General features: G+C 35.0%; 1 protein-coding gene across 2 annotated transcripts in view; it reads left to right on the top strand.

Annotated features, from left to right (window-relative positions):
• Window positions 1-7,976, top strand: part of LOC120339888 (solute carrier family 35 member F6-like) — a 139,076-nt gene extending 131,100 nt beyond the window's left edge. Inside the window, exons 5-9 of one of the 2 annotated variants that reach the window (XM_039408119.2) lie at window positions 337-566; window positions 3,595-3,705; window positions 4,222-4,450; window positions 6,176-6,257; window positions 6,753-7,976. In XM_039408119.2, coding sequence (XP_039264053.1) covers window positions 337-566; window positions 3,595-3,705; window positions 4,222-4,450; window positions 6,176-6,257; window positions 6,753-6,944 — 844 coding nt within the window. In that variant the 3' untranslated portion in view covers window positions 6,945-7,976. The remainder of the gene's footprint in view (window positions 1-336; window positions 567-3,594; window positions 3,706-4,221; window positions 4,451-6,175; window positions 6,258-6,752) is intronic. The other variant, XM_078116222.1, reaches the window with a different exon arrangement.
• Window positions 7,977-12,272: the final 4,296 nt, after the last annotated feature.

Raw genomic sequence — 12,272 nt, 5'->3', positions numbered from 1 at the left:
GAACCACCCTACGACGGCGAGGTATCCAGCAATCCTCTCGCACATAACCATCCTGCGTGATATTCGAACCTGCGAACCCACGCAGAGTAATTAGAGGTGCGGTGGCGAGCGTATTCCTAACGCTTAGGACGATGAGCCACACCGCCGCGCCATTTCCTTTTATTTGTTAACTCCTAATGGATCCTTCAAAATCCTCAAACCCTGATCTTTGTGATAAAAATTATTCGTTTGATCTTCATCCTATAACCCTTTTGTTTGAAGTTCGTAATTCATCCGAGTTAGATTCTTTGAACGTTTAACTCTGATGGAATTTACTCAATAATACACTGATTACAGGTATGTTGGACTCAATTTTACATATGCATCAAGTTTTCAAATGCTGCGTGGAGCTGTCATTGTATTCACAGCACTCTTATCTGTTGCATTTTTACGTCGAATCATAACGAATAAAATGTGGTCTGGTATTGCATGTGTTATTTTGGGTTTGGTGCTTGTCGGACTTTCGGATTTTTTGTTTCCAAGTGACACCGGTAGTGTAACATACGGAAAAAATGAAATTATCACAGGTTAGTTGAAGAAGTTTCATATTTTTATTTATTCCAGGGAAAGGGAAAGTCTATAAGGTGGCCTAATCATTTGACATACCATAGACGCTCGTCTGTTTACCAGTTTCATGTTTGGTGTGGGTTTAATTTGACAGCTGGTCGGGGAGGCCAGCGATTCTCTCACTTGAAATATCCCTCATGAAATTAGAACCCATGAAATTATGCAGGGTAATTCAGAGGTTTGATGGTAAGCGTAGTCCTAATGCTTAGCAGGATGCGCCAACCACCCAGCAAATGGCTGTTTATAATTTTAATTAGGTGACAGTGCTCAACAGAATAATAATCATATATTGGTATGTGTATTGGAATTTAGGATGCTAAATCTGAGTAGTTTGGTATTCAAGATCTTTAATCGAAAAATTTACAGATTATATGAAATAGTTTGTAATTTGGAACTAACTTTTTCGGACATTTCTAGTTATGTTTAGCATGTGTGTTTAGTCCATGTGAGTTTTTGATTGAAGTATGAACTAAACTGCTCACCAGAGTCAACACATAATACACAAAATAATAGCTTAACAGCCACAATATGCAACAACTGGTAGCTACACAACAAATCATAACATCTTAAAAATACCTGTTTTTTCACTAATGCTTTGTTTAATATTCGTCATTAATTATTAGTTTTAATAGATTTTTTCGGTCAAATGAATTCTGCATTCAATTGTTGATAATCTATATACCTCGGCTTGAATTCGATTTAGGTCATAATAACTAATGTTGGAATATTTCGAACGTGGATTATTTACACAAAATTAGTAATATTTGGTTTGCTCTAAATCTAAAATCCTTGAATTAGCCAATGGTAATGGTACCACTAGAATTTTGCCTGAAGACATAATGAAAGCAAAAGTAAAAAAATTGATTATTCAACAAAACTAGAATCATGTGACTGATCTGTTATTTATTATTCACTTTCATTTTAAAGAGTTTAATATTACACATTATAGCTCAGAGATCACATGACTCGATTGTGAAAGAGATGTGTGTGAAATTTATTAGATCATGCATGACCTATCGAAGTGCTGATAATTTTGTGTTTTTATTTTACAACAAAGTACTAGTATATAATAGAGACTGGGTTTTTGTTTTATAGAAGTATGGATCTGGAAAAATTAGATATTGGATATGTTTTACATAAATTCATTGGACATGCAATGCTATGTCATGTTTTTATTTTGCAAATATAGCAAATATTTTCAAATAATAAGTAGGTTTATGCCAAATTTCTATGACTAATTCTCAACATCTCTTGGCCTCTAAAAATATAGGGTCACCATAAATCAAGACCCATTTGGAACATATTCTTGATATAACATAACTTTCGCGCAAAGCATGTCATGAAAGCATGTCGCGCTAAGCATGATTACTGAAACTTTTGGGAACCATCATAAACAAATAGTTTAAGAGTAAAAGTTCAACACATAGAGTTCAAGTGTTAAATAATTTTTTTTTGCACGAGTAATCAAGAAATTCATAGATTCTGTTTTTTGGGTAGTCCTGTATACATTTGCCTTCTATGTGGGTTTGTGTAAATGCGGATGTAAGCATAAAATATATGTTAATAGTTCTTTTATTTGCTGATGTGTTGTCTTCCACCACAACATGTGCACTAAATTGACAAAGCAAATTTGCAAAATCATTCTATCTTGATGTGTAATCAAAAGTGTACCTATTGTACTCTCTGTTTACTTGTACTGCAGTTACTTGCATACATGTTTATTGATGCATCGTTATCAACTTATTGTAATGCATACTATACGATACTCTGTAGTATGTTTACCAGGAATGGTTAGGGCATAATTTTATTCCGGTTTTCCTCATTTTAGTTCTATTACGAGTTCGGGGACTGTCTGTGTTAGCCAAGTGAATATAACCCCCTGCCCATAGGTTTTCGTCCCTTTACACAACTTGATGTAAAGTAGGCGAACAAAGTTAGTTTCCTCCATTCTGGCACACATACTTCTGGAGCGACTATACTTATTGAGAACTAAACTGTTGGTATGTGTGGATGTGCACTGATATATATGAGTCATATATTTTGTTTATGTTTACATTGAAATTCTTTTCCTTGACATCGTTAATAATATGTTACTTGAATATTGTTATTTAGTCCGCCATGCCTAACAAACAGCAGGGATGCCCGAAACCTAATAAGTTTGCTATTCTGTCACATTTTGGAAATATCTTTTTGATTATGGATCATTGGTAATAAAAATTTTTATCAAGTTTTATAAGAAATCCAGATTGCGCAATGCCGTACTGGTACATCTTTACCAGTGAGTTTATTTTCAAGTGAATTGCTGAAAATAACCAGCTCCCAAATAAAACAAACAGATAGAATAGGCTTTTCCTCGTTTTTTATCCTGAGGAGGAGGAAAGTCGATAAGACATCTCAATCATATGGTGTACCACGCCCTTTTGTTTGGTTAATTTGATCCACTTTGACATAAACCATGGACATAGTGTCATAAACCAACATTAAATTTGATGTTTGTTGACAAAATGTTTCAAATTTCAAACTATCCAAATCCTATTTACTTATCTACCTGACAAGTGAAAAATATATTATGCTCAGGGGGCACACGATTTAAACTACGGTAATAACTCCGTCCCCCAGTACATATATGATCACAAAAAATTAAGGAATATTCTTGAATTTAACATATGAAATTTACGATTTTTATAGGATTTTGATATTATAAATTAGAAAGTCAGCATTGGCAAGAAACTCGATGTATTGTAAGTTTACTGTCATCCACGGACCACAGCATTATGTTGAAGTTTTGATTCCAATTTTGGCATCGATTTTGAATTCTAATAAATTTAAGAGATGTTTTAATTGAAGTACCAACCTTAATAGTTTGTTGAATGATACGAGGTGAATATTGTCCTGGGATATATTATGAAGAATAGAACCAGGGAAATCTAACACCAATATTCAAGTATCCATATTTATAACCAATGGTATCTTATCTTATAATTTCAGGTGATCTAATTATCATTATTGCTCAAATCATAGCTGCAACTCAAATGGTTGTTGAAGAAAAATTTGTTAGTGGGAAGGATATCAATCCTTTGCAAGCTGTTGGTTGGGAAGGTAAACAACACTGGTCTATTTTTATCGCATTTGACTCCTACAGTTTTATGAATTTGGCATCGCCCCTGATAATAGGTTGGCCTGATCTGTTGGCTTTCGTAACTTGTGTCCTCCTCGTTTGAAAATACCTACATGGTAGTTTGGCTTTTAATACCTTCCTGTCTCTATTTTATGCACCACATACAATAAGAAATATATTACAGTTGAAAAATTGAACAAAATGCGGTATATTTGATTTAAATTAAATGCAGGCATGCAGCCATTGTGAATGGTACACCTAGGGTACAACTTTGTTTGTGGCTTCTGAGAACCGTTCCATGGCTTCCTTGGGTGTGTCAAAGGCTTAGTTTGAGAAAGCCTGGCCTAATCAAGTGACAGACAATGGTGTCTTGGTATAATGAAAGAATTGTAAGACTTGTATGTAATTCTCACAAGCGTATATGGGTTTTTCCATGTGCCAATCATAGAACTATGAAATTCATAGATAGGCATATAAATTTGGACTCGGTTTTACAGGATTTTTTGGTATGACCACACTAGGAATCCTACTTATCCCGATGTATTTTATTGTAACTGGACATACGGATGAAGGTGTGCCTACACGATTGGAAGATTCTCTTGATGGTTTTTGTCAACTCGGCAATAACTGGCAAATTGCTGTTGGAACCTTTGGCAGTATCACAAGCATTGCATTTTTCAATTTCTTTGGGATTAGTATCACAAAGGAACTGAGTGCCACAACAAGGTAAATCTTGCTTAGGAATTAGGAATTTCATATTAATCTTGGGGAGCTGAGAGCCGCTAAGACGGCTCAGTCATATTGCATACAACGACCTCTCATCTGGCTACCAGTCCATGCCGGGTATTGGATTAGTGTTATTCAGTTACAGTGATACCTCAGTAGTCGAACATAATTTGTTCAGGATTGGTGATCGACTACAGATTTGTTAGAGTACCCGAACCTTGTTTGCCATAACAAACAATGCCTAACAACAATAATTATTTAAGTATGTACATCAAGGCTGCCCAACCCGCGGCCCGCCGGACTGTTTTTTGCGGCCCGCCCTATAAAGTTCGTAAGCAGACTTTTTTATTTTTATTTTATGTTATATATCAATATATAGGTTTAAGTATGTTTCGTGATTTTGATGTGGTTATTCCTGCCATCTATCTACATTCAAATGCCGGTTCTTATTATTACGTATGTGTCACGTCTTGCACCCTGGTGAACATCGACGTCAGTTTTTTATTTCTCGCCGAACTGAGCGTTCCGTTCGAGGAACTCGAAAGATATTGTGCGATCATTGAGGACGAACAATGAGTGCAATTGTAGGAATGAATTTGGATCCTAAATTTGCAAATTAATTTCATTCTGACTGTTTATTACGTGTCTGCTTTGATCGTCTTTATCGCTAACGTTAAATAAAAAGTCAACAATATCTTAGGTACTTACTGCCACTGGTCCCGGGACTCGTTGTTCTTTTATGTTTGTATTTTTTTGTTTGTTTAATGTTTGGGTTAAATAAGTTTTCGGAAATGTCGTAACTGCGTATCCGTCAATATTTCTGATGAAATTGACTTAATGGAATCGCTGCATATTAGTTACAAATCAGTATATATAGGGTATCAGTCCAAAAAACTTTGTAATGTTACTACATTAAATACTTTTATTGGTGTTTCAAATTGCACGAAACTGCCCACTTAAACTTAATATTTCCGCGACATTGGCGCACATTATGCTCATTTGAACATTGAGGCAGTATCATAGCTGCTGTAAAAGAATGAATAAAAACACTATAACGTGAATATAACACTCAATTTCGACGTGATGTGTGTGTTCTCGTGTGGTCGTCAAAAAACCGTGGTGTCAAGTCCACGCCCCGTGTTACCAGATATTCGAATTGTAACCTGCTCTTCTAATATTCGACTTGATATTCTAATAATTTGTCTTCCCTACTCAGTAATCAGAAAGCAATTATTAAATTGATTGATTTTATGTTAATAAACCTGACTTTTATGTATTATGTAAATTACCTACAGCGAAATCAGGACTTAGCTGATATTAATGTTTGGTAAAAACGTTTGCGGTCCGCAACGAATATTCTCACTTGAAAGTGGCCCGCGAGACGAAAAAGGTTGGGCAGGCCTGATGTACATAATAATATTAAACATAATAAAGATAAAAAAAAGTATATGTGATATCATCAAAAATTGCACATCTTGTGGCGGTTCCGCTTTCGTGTCAGTCATTAAGATCGCTGTACATTCACCACCACCATAAACCATTATACGCTGGTGATGAGCAATCCTTTCGAACATAACAATCATGATATTAACTCTACCAATGAACAAAGTATTACTTTGATATTTTTATATCAATATTTTGTATATCGGTGATATTTTACAATTTTAGGGAAATTTGTATCATATTTCATCATTCACTCACAATCTTTATTAAACTTTTTTTTAGAATGGTTCTTGATAGCATACGAACCCTGGTTATTTGGATCGTCAGTCTGGCATTGAAATGGGAAGCATTCCAGTATTTACAGGTGAGAATTATGCTTACTTTCAAGATACTGATACCATAGTATACTATAGACTTTGTATAAGGCGTATCAGACCTTTGCTCCCAAAAAAACCTCGGACAAGAAGCCAGCTTATGCTGATATTGATGTCTAAAGCACCCAATATTTTAAAAGAACATCTAACAACATTGATTACTCTATTTTCAAATTCCTAAATTATAATTTCACTCCTGAAAGTCGAACACGAGCTATTAACCGTATAAGGACCATTTTTTTTTTTTTTTTTTTTAGATAGCAAGAGTATTAGCAAGCTTTCATTAGATTATAGTCTAACTTCTTCATACTAAGCAACATGTATGTAAAACAAAAACCATTGAAATTTTTACTTCAATTCCTTGAGGTTGCAGGGTTTTCAGATATTTATCTTTATTTTTTCTATAGAGATCACAGTAGCATGACTTTTGGGTGTTAGGGCTTTCTACAATTATTGATTATCAACCAACAAACTTTTGTTTTCAGGTTATTGGTTTCGTTGTTTTATTATTCGGAACTATGTTATACAACAATATTGTGACAATGCCTGAATGCTTGAGAAGGAGAGGAAGAGGATTGTCCATCAATCGGTCAACTGCTACTGGATATGATGAAATTGATGAGAAAATGCCAATTTTACCTGACCGACAAGAAGTTCCTTCTGATTCTGAAGCGTAAAAATCAACTCATGATCCCATGCATTATTTGCAGGAATGACTCTCTATTAGAATATGCATTCCATTGGGATGATTCTTATATTTCGGTTTTATTCAAACAAAAACAGTATATATATGTAAATATATATGTGATTTTATACATCAAACAGTATTTCTTACTCACATGATTCTTATTCCATATTCATACATATATATTCAATGCTAGTAGTGTTTGAACTATGAACTACAGATTAGCAGATTCGACTATCGTTTCTATTTTTTGTGTCATCATTTAGCAATAATTATTTATAAAATATTTTTAACGTTTTAAGATTCGATTTTATTGTTTGGATTTTATATTTAAGTTAGTGCACTAATCAGGCTGTGCCTTGCCTACACGATTTTAAAGAAAGTTCTTAAATATTTTGTTTGTTTCTATCCTTCAGATGCCTTCAGAAAACTATTTAGTATCTTGTCCTAATCGAGTTATTATGGTGGTTTATTTGTATATAAATTTTTGACATAGCATGACAGATATCATTGTTGGTTACTGGAAATTGGTGGGATTAGCGAATCGTCTATCAATATAAAGTGTTACAATTTTTCATTTTCATATATCTCAACTTGGAACAAGTATTTGTTTTTATTGTAACATTCTGCTTATGTGTGTATCATTATGGAACTATACCCAATTTCATTTAGAAAATGTTCTATTTTGTCATGATAAATCAAATAAGATTGTAGTGATGTAATATACAACCAAAACTTATCAGATTTGGTTGCCTGATGTACAGATAGATTTTCCATTTGTTGCTAATTAATTGTTCCAAAAATAGTCACAATTTTCATTCAAAATTTTACATATGTAATTTTTTTGTCTTTCATTTTACATAAGGTTTTAGTATGACTTACGCTCTTATCAACTTTTTTCATACTGCTGTATGTGCAATGTTATCGAAATGTTCCTACTTAGCTTTTACAGTACTCTATCTATGTAATGAAATTTAAATTAAGCATTGCATACCAACATTGATTGGTCTTTTGTGATAAGCAAATTTGCATACAGGAAGGAAAGAATTGTTTTAGTTCGCGGTTCGGATTCTCGATTGGTTCATCTCGTGGAGTAAAGGCAGAGAATAAAATAAATGATGAAACGAGAATTGAAAGAAGTTTGACATTGTGCCAGCCCAAATGCAAAAAAAGCTTGTAAATCGGTGGATTAAAGTTTTCAGTAATTCATCCATTTCTTAGTACTTCTATAGGCGGTGGCATACGAAGCTCGAGGAGCTGATCCACATTCAAATTATATTACTATCTCTCATAAATACATGAAAACAAGCTGTTTGGCGCATCGTACTGAACCATGGAATACGCTTGCTACAAGTGTTAAATTGGGCAGGCCGTCACACAACGGGAATCGTCTGATGGGATTACAATTGGATCAATGGACCAAAATATTGGTACAATGTCCACAGCGCCGATGGGGTACAATTTCGAAATGATAGAAACAGAAAAAAGTTGCAAAATCTTGGATTAGGTTTATAACTTACAGGAAAAAAGATGAAAGATATTGACAAAAATAAGTGGTACGTGTTCAAAAAGAAATTAGATCTAAAGATAAGAAATGTAATAAAAAATAAGAATTTTTGTCACATCATTTTAATAATTTTTTTAAAAATTCCCAAACAAGAGTGAACAGTATTAAATATAAACTATAGAGTAAAAAAAATGATTTCGCCAAGCTGATTATAATTAGATTTGAAGAACTATGGTATATTTATTGGTTTACTGAGTAATCATATTCCGCTACATGAGTGTCTACGTCGCAGGTTCTTCGTCTATTCAATGACATGTATTAATGTATTTGTTAGAAGGATCCTATTTCCCGCTCTCGTACGTTGAGAATATCGCAAGAGAAACTGAAACTGAAAGAGATTCCCTCGTTTTCATGATTTGTTTGCTCTTGTTATGGAGTTGGTTCTTTATCGGTGATTATTTTCTCGATCGGGCGAGCATTACAAATAGACCTACAGCAGTTCAGCCGCGGATTTTTCTTTGGAGTAATCGGTTAGTCTTTTGCTACATCTATAACAAAACAGTTTTTCCACTTTGAAGCGGAGTTGAAGTCGTCATAATCGTTTGTAATGTATTCAAAGATATGAAAAAATTAGTAGTATATATATATATCATTGCATATATATATTTACGGTTATACAATGAATAGAATAATAGTAGTGACCGACTTCCGCTAACGACGACGGCACGCGTTTAGGCCATATATATTCAAGTTTATTTTTTCCATCGAATAAAAAAAACTAACATAGGAAGTTGAAAAAACAAATTCAACACGAATTTTTGCCTAGTGAGGGAAGCGGCGGGGAACCAGAACTGAACATTACTGCGAGAAATGTCAAAACATACATCATTTACATCGTCAAAGAAGTGTATATGTTTCACTTGATTGATATTATAGCCAAAAGTATTCGATTTTGGAATGCTCGAAATTGAAATATTCAATAACCTTATTTGTTATCACGGGTACATGAATGGGATAGAATATAGATCATATTTGAACATTTTCAGAGACATCGAAGAAGTCAATAAATTAATCGGTTTTCAAGTAGGCAACATTCTCCTGAACCCTAAAAGGACGATGAAGTAGATGAAATTTCTCCTGATGCAAGATGGGATGCTGATGGTGAGAGGGGAATGTAGTTCCCTATCTCTGCGTGTTCTCACCCAAGTACTATTGAAGCGGAGTAACCAAGGGTTGCAAGTCATTGCCGGGCCGCACATATTTTTAGAAAGTTGAAAGCCGAACGGATGATACTTTTTATAATGAAAACCAAGCAGTGATACATCTCTCGAATAGAATATAGATTTGTTTCCTCATTGCATCTCATAAAATTTCATTTGAATATTTTCAGCGCCATTGAACCCTTTGCACTTAGCATCAACTTTTCTGCTTTTTGTTGCCATTTGTCTAATCATAATTAAACTATATGCTCATTCAATGAGCATATATACATATATGTATATATTATGCTCATTGGCTAATTTAACGAGTAATTGTGAATTATATAATTGTTGGGTTATAATATAATTTAGTCTAAATAATATAATCGTCAAAACGGATGTTTTGTTACTATAATTCTGTGAAGCGTCTCGGGCCGGATTATATTACTCCGAGGGCCGGATCCGGCCCGCGGGCCGTAGGTTGCCGACCCCCTGCTCTATATGAACTCCTAAGCACACAATAATTTGTAATGCCAAATATTCGTATGTTGTGAAGTTGCACGTTCGAATCGATGCAAATACAGATAGCGAAATACGCTTAAAATCGTAACGCAATATAAATATGTGATGAAACCGAATTTCTAACTGACAATGAACGATAAAACAAAGGCAAGCAAAACTCAATTGAGGGTGGGAGATACGAGAACTTCGCACAAAACGTTGCACGAAAATACCATATAGACTATAGAGGACTTGCACGGGTCACGTGACCTTGTTCACTGGACGGCAATAAAACAAAAACGTCCATTTGGCTCCTGTCAGTTGCAAGTCGGATTATACGTTTCCGTTTTGTTTGGCTGTTGAAAATGGTTATTTCGTATTGTTCCGCTGGCTGTTGTACGTATAGTATAAACAACGAAATGGATCTTCAGTTATATTCCACTGTTTTCAAAAGATCCGGAACGTCGCGCAATGTGGATATCATCTATTGGTAGGACTGCTTGGTGTCAAGTTCAGAAGCCATCTCACTCGTGTTTCACTGTTTGCGGACAGCACTTCGTTGATTGAAGTCATAATGTGCCGTTATCAGTTTTTTTGAATATTCATAAGCTCCCTCATTTCAATGGAAAGCAGATGACAAACTACTGTTATTGGTAGACCTAGGCGTAGGCCTACTTGCAGACTTGACTCGTGTAAGGTATTAATCAATAATTGCCATAAGGTATTGTTTCCCTAGTTAGCAGGTAGTTAGCAGGTTAGTAAGTGTGAAAAGTTGAATAGATAACTAAAGTTTAACGCCAGTGCTAATGCAAAAAATAACCAGAATTCAATTGAATTCTCCATCTAAGAATACGCTCGCCACCGCATCTCTGATCCCCCTGGGAGTTTCACAGGTTCCAATCCCATGCGGGGATAGTTATGTGCGAGGGGATTGCAGCTCTCCTCCCACTGAGGGTGGTTCACACGACCGCTGGTCGATTACGACATCCCCCACCATCAAGTCCATGCTTCTAAAACAAATAACTGGCTAACTAATCCCGACATAGAATGGTAATCGTACGATGTTGCACCTTGCAATCTGTCCCCAACCACAAATAAATTCTACCCTAAAAACTACCCACATTGGTAGGCATAGTTGCGTTTTAAATTGAAAGAAATCTTCATTAATGGTCAGAAGGTGTTGTCTGATTGTTTTGTTAGTTAGCAGGTAATTTATTACTGACCTGATACACAAACTTGGCACTGTCAAATGATGATTAGTGTTTAATTTATTTTCATGAAAAAGGGAAGCTAACCCATTATCAGCTGCTTATATGTCCCATCGATATTTGAATTTTCGCCATCCCCGGAGAGGAAGAGAATAGTTAGAAAAAGGGGGATTTTGAAGGAAGGCAAAAGGCAGGACCATTTCAACAAATTCTGTTAACTTGTATGCGTTGCAATATTAATTTGCAGTTGTTAGCATAAACATTTAATGTCTCTTTCGACTAGACCTACCACACTTTAAAAAAAGCCGCCTACACCCCTTTTCACTAGAACCATAATACTGTAAGATATTTGAAAGAAATTACCCCCGAGGCATCATATCTTCCATTTGAAAGGGCTGTGGAGGCAAATACATTTTTTACTCTAAATTATGGAATGTTACTTCCAGGTTATCTTATCTTCGCTTAAAGATATCTTGAGGTTAGTGACTCCAACTGACCCATGCATGCCACACTGAAAATTCTCTTGTGTACCCATAAAATAAGGCTGTTGGAGCCTTCAGACCTTGAAAACAGTCGAATCTGAGCACGATGGATTCATGTGAAACACGTAATATGCATTTAGAGGCAAAAATATCCCATCCTGAGCAGCACCGATCCACAACCTCCTGCCTATGGAATCAAAACATTAGACAAATTGGTGTACTGTGCGCATTCACAAATCTTTGCGAATCAAGTGTGCCTTTTGACTAAAGAAAATTTAGCATTGAAATGGTCAATCTCAATATCAACCTAGTATCTGCAGATAAAACCAATTGTTTTTTAAAAATACATTTTTGATGTGCTTTATTTTTTAAATATAATTTATAATTACTGTAAAGTGTGTGATACATTTGGTACCATGAATA

Source organism: Styela clava, chromosome 9, assembly GCF_964204865.1.
Source record: "Styela clava chromosome 9, kaStyClav1.hap1.2, whole genome shotgun sequence".
Taxonomy (NCBI): domain Eukaryota; kingdom Metazoa; phylum Chordata; class Ascidiacea; order Stolidobranchia; family Styelidae; genus Styela; species Styela clava.
Note: the sequence above shows the minus strand (reverse complement) of the source record. Positions and strands in the feature narration are given on the sequence as shown.